General features: G+C 46.5%; 1 protein-coding gene across 1 annotated transcript in view; it reads right to left on the reverse strand.

Annotated features, from left to right (window-relative positions):
* EXOC4 (exocyst complex component 4) overlaps nt 1-6048 on the reverse strand; it is a 358837-nt gene extending 352789 nt beyond the window's left edge. The window contains exon 1 of the mRNA XM_030238605.2: nt 5932-6048. Within this exon, the coding sequence (XP_030094465.1) occupies nt 5932-6017 (86 nt within the window). The 5' untranslated portion in view covers nt 6018-6048. The remainder of the gene's footprint in view (nt 1-5931) is intronic.
* Between the last annotated feature and the right edge of the window lie 2124 nt (nt 6049-8172).

Consider the following 8172-nt stretch of genomic DNA (forward strand, 5'->3'; position numbering starts at 1 on the left):
ACCACAGGGACCAACTCTTCTTTTGGCAATTAATTTTAGATCCAAAAATTAAATCAGCCATTCCATGTATGACCACATTCCCAGGAGAAAGCCAAAGCCCTAAGGATCAGTATTCCCAGATCTGCAAGAGCAGAGGCTGGACAGTGCTACTCAGACCTGTCACCTGGATCATTCCAGCATAAAGAATATTTTGGGAGCCACTCCCCACGCTGCACCATGAACCCATCCTTGGTAACACATGCAGCAGGGGGCTTGGGGAATTTCATCATTCACCTGAAGGTTTCAAAACTGCACCTGAACCAAGAGCTGTTGAAGGCAACAGCTCTGAAAGAGTTAAAAGCACAACCATTTCCTAACAAAACCCAGTATTTGCACTTCCTGGTTTTGCCAGGGTGGGTTCAACTCCAGCTCTGCACCACCTAAAGCTAAAATAAGAGCTGAAAAATAAAGGACTTTGAGCTTTTAACTTGGCACAGTCACACCTCTTGTCCTTTTCTATGTGGTTGTGTATTCACATTTACTCATTTTTAAATGCAACCAAGGGGCTGTACCAATCTACAGCCCAACACTTGCAAAATACCTAAACATTTTATACAAGTGTCTGGAGATCATTTCAAGGAAATTTATAGTTTATAACCACACTCTGCCATATACAATTTATTTTCAGGGAATTTCTGAAGTACTTTTCTCGTAGAAGAACTGCTACCTTTATAACACTGGAAAACACCATTTGCAATAAAACTGGTTTTAAGAGACCATTACAGATCAGAATAACTCGAGTTTATTCCTTGTAGCAGCTATTTCTCAAATGCAGCAGCTCCACATCCCTGTTCCTCACTCTCCATCACAAACTGGCATCTCAGCTCTACTGTTTTAGACACAGAAAAGACCAAATGCCAGGTCAGTAGCAAAATCCATTCAGCAAGTTCACTTATAATAAAAATAATGGCCACAAGCACTAGAGAAAAAGAATCCCACTTGTGAAAAATAAAGTTTGGGCAAGGTTTTTTGCCTGCAATCTCAGTTTCTGCAGAGATCTGTTGGGTGCGTCTGCTTATGTGAAAGCTCAGCACAAAAGTTTCACTGAGGTCTTATGGAGTCACTGCTCAAGTTTGTTTTCCCCCAATTAAAGAAGCTATTAAAGGCCAGTTTTAAAAAATAGCAACCTTTAATTGGGAAGAAAAACGCCCAACAATAACTAAAAAGCAGACACGTTCACCAATTAAAAATCTGACAAGATCTCTCTGTCTTAAAAAAAAAAAACCATTTGCTAAATGCCAGGTTGCTTGTTTCAAAATACAAAAGCTGCTTCAACCAGCTACCAACAAAACAAAAGGTTAAGAAAAATCAATATACAAACACGTGTTTGTCCTCTGAGTGATAAAAGAAAATATTCCATCCCCGAGTTGTCCTCCAGCAGGTAAACCAAATTTGCTCCATTATCTGCATGGTTTTTAAAAAGCCATTGCCAAAGCCCCTGGGATCAGCAGGAGAGAGCTGTGACAGCATCTTGACCTTACAAAGTATGTTTTATTTAAGGAAATGGAGGGATTTTTCTTATCCACGAAAGAATGAGCAGGTTTTGGAGGTGGGTGTGCTGAGGAATGAGCACAAGTGCAGCAGCACAGGGATAGAAGCTGCAAAGCTCTGATATCCAATATCCACTCTGGAAGTCACAATCCCAGGAACTGTTTTCTTGTAGCAAATAATGCTCATTTCTCCTCAGCACTCTAAGGATGAGAACAAATTGAAGGTACTTCCAATAGCTGTAAAGGCACAGGGAAAAGAAGGAAAGCTCCCTGGAGCTGCAGCCAAAGTGGGAATTTAAGGGCAGACTTTGCAAACATTCATTAAGCTTCCCAGCCACTCTTTACTTCCAAAAGATTTATTGTTGGGGACAATCCCTTGGTTTCTCCTTTGGGAGAAACAAGAGGGGAACTGGCCAAGAACTCAGTGTGACCCCAGCGCTGCTGGGGGTGGAACTACACCTTCCTAAATCTGGGAATTCCCTGGAAGCTCCTGGCTCTTTTGGGATGGATCAGTCCTGTCCTGGGAGAGCTGCACATCCCCCACTCCTCAAATTCCAAATTAATCCATCCTTGTGGCTGCCTTTAGTCTCTGTTCTCTGCAACATCCAGAAAACCGAGGTGAATTCCATGAGTGCAGGGATCCTCCTACAGGAAACAACTCACAAAGAGCAAATGTGTTCCCTGACACAACAGGAAAAAAGGACACTTCAGAGGGACAGAAAGGAATCACAAGTGGGGCTCTCTTTCCTGTTGGGTTTTCCTTCATCTCAGAGCTGCTGAAAAGCAGCACCACAGAGAGCAGGGATAACTTAAAATTCCCAAAGCCCATAAAATTCCATTTCTGACTGGATTTTAGTGCTGCTATGCAAGTTAAACTTGGTCATGGATCTCACCCTAAACACTCTCCCTGAAAGTGAGACACTTTCTCCTGGGAAGTCCAGTCACAAAACTACAAGAATCCCTAAATCTGGGATCACAGAAAAGGGAATTATTCAATCTCTTGTGAGTGAGAGCTGCTAAGCTCGAGTAAATATCAGAAATTATCCCTCCATTAATAAAATAATTTCTATTTACAGAAAGCCTTTCAGCTTCACCCTTCAAAGCACTTCACAGACAATACAAAGAGATTTTACAGACCTAAACAATGTTTATTTTTTGGAAAACATCCATGTCTTTGCTATAACCAAGTAAAACATCAATACTTAAAGAAGCTCCTCTGGTTTTGTTTGTTTACAGCAGAAAATGCAACGTTTTGCTGTTTTTCATCCACTGTTCCCTTTATGGACCTTTCACACAGCAACAAGGGAGAAATAAACATCCTACATAAACAGGGACATGCAGGTATAAAACCACAAGGATTGGCAGAAGCCTCTATTATGCATAAATGTTTTGGAAATAAAGCCATCAACAAAAGGAAACTCGGACACATTTCAAACCAACAGCTCACTGTTAAGATTTGTAATATTTTTTTGAAGCTGAGTAAAATTACATTTAAGCCACACGAGTTTAAATTTGTCTGCAGTGGTATTTTATGACCATACAAACCACTAAAAAATTCACCTGTTGCTTGGCAAGTGCATCCTCACCTGATCTCCTACACAAAAACAACGTCTGGAGAAAAGTGATTTAAATTACTTTTCACACCATTTGCTTTCTGCACTTGGCTAAGCCTAAGAAACATCAATATTATTATCACAACACTTTTTCCTTCCTCTGCAATCAGTTCTACCCTCAGGTTTTCATGGTCAGGCTCAACCTGACACGTCAAGCTCTGCAGAGAATCTCTACATCCAAACCAAGTTCTAATTAAATCCTGGAAGTTTAGTTATCAGGCTGTTCTATTGAATAACTTTAATTTCATAAAGTCAATAACTCAGTGTTGTGTCTAAAAACTGGGCCTAAACTAGCCAAGGGATCAGTGCCTGGAAGCTAAAGACTCTGAGACAAACATTTCTTTTTATTTGGAGAACAGAGCACTGTGAGCTCATTCTTCTGGTTTTAAATCAATTTAATAAGCCTGGATTTATTAAAATACAGGTACAAAAGGAAGACCTTAAAATACTCTTGGAAATTACAGGAAACATGGAAAAAAGATGATTACAACAGGAAATGCTGCACAACCAGTGCATGTTTATTATTCTTCCACTGACAGTGGCACCAGCTGCCTTTTTTTTAATAGAACCAACATCTCCTTCAAGTTCTGCAAGATTTCAAGGGCCAGAGCGATGAAAAATAATTTAATTTTGTCCTAAGCATAATAATTTACAGAGGACATTTAAATCATAACTTTTTCTAGACACAGAACCACAATAACTTCTCCAAAGTAACAGAATGACTACAGATTCTGTCCCAGACATTGGAGTAGGAGCCAAAGTTTGGGAGCTCATTACAACTGCCAGCATCCTGCTGGTGTGACTGCAGCTGCCCACATCCACTGAGGGAGAACATTCAAAACATGCAAGAGCATTTAAAACATGTGAGAATATTTAAAACGCGTGAGAACATTCAAAACCTTCAGTGTGGGCGATCAGCAGCCAGTCCTCTGGTTTTAAGCAGCAGCGAAAAGATTTACAACCAGTTACAGAAAGTTCTGGAGGTAAAAGAGTAAATTCACTTCCAGCTCTATCACAGAACCATCCTCCAGCAGAGCCAAGCTCAGGAATGTGGGCAGACAAAAATCAGTGGCTAAACATGACCAGGCACAACTCTTCCTTTTCAATGCCCACAAGACAGACTTGGAAGCAGCAGCACTTGGGCCACTCTGGCAGTCCCACACAGGGTGGAGTCCACCCACTGGACTTGCTGGTCCTCCAGATATCCAGCCAGATGAATTTTACTCATTTTGAAGGTGGGGGTCACTTATGGACCCTACAGCAAAAACAGGACAGTGCCTTGGCCTTCATGAATGGCGTTAAGCTGGTACTGCCTGCAGGGTTTATTCACAGCATCAGTGAATTTGGAAGGGATCTCCAAGATCATTGAGTCCACCCTGTGACAGATCCCCACCTTGTCACCCACACCAGAGCACTGAGTGCTACGTCCAGTGTTTTCTTCAAGACCTCCAGGGATGGGGATCCACCACTCTCCCTAAAGTGACAGAGTCCCTACAGTGTTTGAAGACCCTTCTTATGTAGAAATTCCTCCTAAAATCCACCCTGAGGCTCCCCATGCCCAGCCTGAGGCCGTTCCCTCTGCTCCTGTCCCTGTTCCCTGGAGCACAGCCCGACCCCCCCGGCTGTCCCCTCCTGGCAGGGACTTGTGCAGAGCCACAAGGTTCCCCTGAGCCTCCTTTGCTCCAGGCTCAGCCCCTTCCCAGCTCCCTCAACCCCTCCTGGTTCTCCAGACCCTTCCAAACTCCCTCAGCCCCTCCTGGTTCTCCAGACCCTTCCCAGCTCCCTCAGCCCCTCCTGGTTCTCCAGACCCTTCCAAACTCCCTCAGCCCCTCCTGGTTCTCCATTCCCTTCCCAGCTCCCTCAGCCCCTCCGGTTCTCCATTCCCTTCCCAGCTCCCTCAGCCCCTCCTGGTTCTCCAGCCCCTTCCCAGCTCCCTCAGCCCCTCCTGGTTCTCCAGACCCTTCCCAGCTCCCTCAGCCCCTCCTGGTTCTCCAGCCCCTTCCCAGCTCCCTCAGCCCCTCTTGGTTCTCCAGACCCTTCCCAGCTCCCTCAGCCCCTCCTGGTTCTCCAGACCCTTCCCAGCTCCCTCAGCCCCTCTTGGTTCTCCAGCCCCTTCCCAGCTCCCTCAGCCCCTCCTGTTTCTCCAGACCCTTCCCAGCCCATTCCCTGGGTCTGCTCCAGCCCCTCAATGTCCTCTGAGTTAAACCCAGAACAGGACACAGCATCCAAGGTGCAACCTCATCAGTGCCCAATAACTTCTCCAGTCCTGTGGCCGCACAAACTTTGGCACAGACCAGGTGCCATTGTCCTTCCTGCCCACCTGGGCTCGCGTTCAGCTGCTGTCAAGCAGCACCCCCAGGTCCTGTCCTGCTGCACAAACTCCCGGCTCCTCTACCCAGGCTGGAGCAGTACTGGAGGCTCTTGTGGCCAAAACACAGCACCCGGCACTTGGCCTTGTTGAACCTCACCCCGCTGGTCTCAACCCCTCCATCATCCTGTCCAGGCCCCTCTGACCCCAGGATGAAGCAAAGCACTGGGAGCAGGAGGAAAAGAGCCGGGCAGGGCAGCAGGACAGCGGGACAGCCCTCAGGACAAGGCTTTCTCCAGCACTGCAGCCTCCCTAGCACTCCAGGGCCAGCAGGACCCAAGCCTGGGCTCACCCCATGCCCAGGAGAAACCCCACATCCCGGAAGTCCGAGCCGGGCAGGCCTCCGCAGCACTGCATGTCCCGCACCCGGCCCTGGGTCCCCCTCAGAGGCCCGGAAGATGCGGAGCGGGGCAGCCCCTACCTGATAACCGAGATGAGCAGCCCCGAGGGGTCCTTGCTCCTGCCCACAGTGCTCCGGTACCTCCCAACCGCGTCGCCCGCCGCCATCTTGCGCCCCCCCAAACACGGCGCAGACACACGTGCTGGCTCGCCGCAGCCAATCATAGGCGAGGAGGGTAGGCTGCCACCCAATAGAAAGTGAGGAGGGCGGGGCACGTGGCATCAAGGCGGGGTGCGGCGCCGCTGAGCCTTCTGGGAGTTGTAGTTTTTATGGCGGCGGCGATACAGATTCCAACGCAAATCTTCGACAGGTGGTTAGAAATGAGTAAAAGGTTAAAAAATTATCGACCTGACAAGATACATCTGCAAAGACACCTGTGCCCAAAAGCCGTCATTCACTCTGAGAGTGGTAGGAAACGGGGTGGGGGTATATGGCACCAAAGCATCCTCTCAGAGCCTTCACGGATCAGGGTTGGTTGAACAGTGAGGGATTTAAATGTTTATAGAGTTAAAAGTGGGTAAAGTGCGTTAAGTACTTAAATTAATGTGTTCGATGAATTAGCAATGCTAAATACTCGCAGTGTGTCACAGCCTGAATGAGTCTGATCACAAATACACCCACAAGAGTTGCTGACACTTCCCTTAATTTAATGTATTTAAGCTATAATATTGTTAAGAATAATTTCCCCCAGTTTTCAATGGGAAGGCAGAGAGGTGACCAAAGATGAGCCAGCCCAGGTGGTCCCTGAAGTGAGCTCTGGAAGCAAACCAGAGCGTCTGGCACAGGAATTGTGGTTTTGGAGCAGATGGAGCTGACCGATTGGAATCTGTTCGCAACCTCAAAAATGCTGTGACACCCAACACTCACTGTGTCTTCCAATGCTGGATATTCCATGAGCTACAATGCTGGCATTCCTCAATACTGAACAGCAACCTCTTTGCCCACAGTCCTTGCTTTACCACAGACACACTCCATCCCTTGCCACAGGATCACCTTTGGAAACAGGAAAGGAGGATGTCACCCTGTACAGGGCTGGAAATCCAAAGCTTGTTTTTCACCAAACATCAAACAAACCTCTCCCAAGAGCTGCACCGCTTTCCCCATTTCTAGGACACTTTTCAGTCACATCCTTTGAGAGCTTGTGTTAAAAAACACCATGCAAGCCCCAGAATTGTTGTTACAGAGGCAGAATTCCTTAGGAAAGGCAGGAACAACCATCATTTTCATCACTTGGAGCTGCTGGGTGTTTTCTAACCCAGGTTCACTCCATCGTGTCAAACACACTGCTCTTCCAGAAGTGGTTTTACTACCCAAAGCTGCACCTTAACGATTTAATTGCCTGGAAATTGCTGAAATCTGTAGGTGAGTCAAGAGTACTCATTTATACGAGCTGTGTTTGAAACACGAGGTAATTAGAAGCATGATAGTTCCTTATTTACAAGGGGAAGAATTCCACCGTAGCTGCTGAGGAAAAGCCTCCATTTATTACAATCAACAGCTGTATCTGTGATCATTAGCAGAAGGGCAGAGTAAGAGCACGGGCACTTTAATTGTGAAATAAAAGATACTTTATTCCTGAATAAGCAGTGTGTTTTCAGAACAGAAGAATTACTCCAAAGTGAAGTGATTTTTATCTCCAGGTAGGGTGTGCACTTCAGTGTGCTCCCGTGTAGCTGTTCTGCCACATTTCCCCTGTGCAGACGAGCTTTCAGCTCCACAATTTCCTATGCAGCTATGCCAAAATAAAAACCTCATTTTCCTTGTTTTTCTGAGCAGGTTTGCCAATGCCTTTGCCCAAGGACGGTGATTTGAATGGCAAGAGATTTGTGCACTGGCTGGAGGGAGTTTTTCCTCAAACTGCCGACTTGCCAATATTGTTTTTGTTAATTGGCAATTCCCATTGACTGCTCTGGAGCAGCAGTGCCTGGAGCCTGCAGTGGGGGTGAAATCGATGGGTCCCACCTTTTCATTCCTGACAGCTCCAATAATCACCTCATTTAGGAGGAACTTCATCAGGACAAACATCAGCACATCTGCCCCAGAACTGTGACCTGGCTGCCTTTCAATCCTGGGCTCTGATTGCTGAACCACTGCCTGGTTTCATTGAGCAGCCCTTTCCCTTCACTCCTCACCCAAGCAAAGCCACAGGTGGGAATTTATGTTTTCTTTAAATGAAGGGGGAGAAATCGACAGAGGCCTGGCTGGTACAGCACGGATAGGCTGAGGTCTCTCTTACTAATAATATAGGATAAAATCAGGCTG

The sequence above is a fragment of the Serinus canaria genome, chromosome 1A (genome assembly GCF_022539315.1).
Source record: "Serinus canaria isolate serCan28SL12 chromosome 1A, serCan2020, whole genome shotgun sequence".
NCBI lineage: Eukaryota > Metazoa > Chordata > Aves > Passeriformes > Fringillidae > Serinus > Serinus canaria.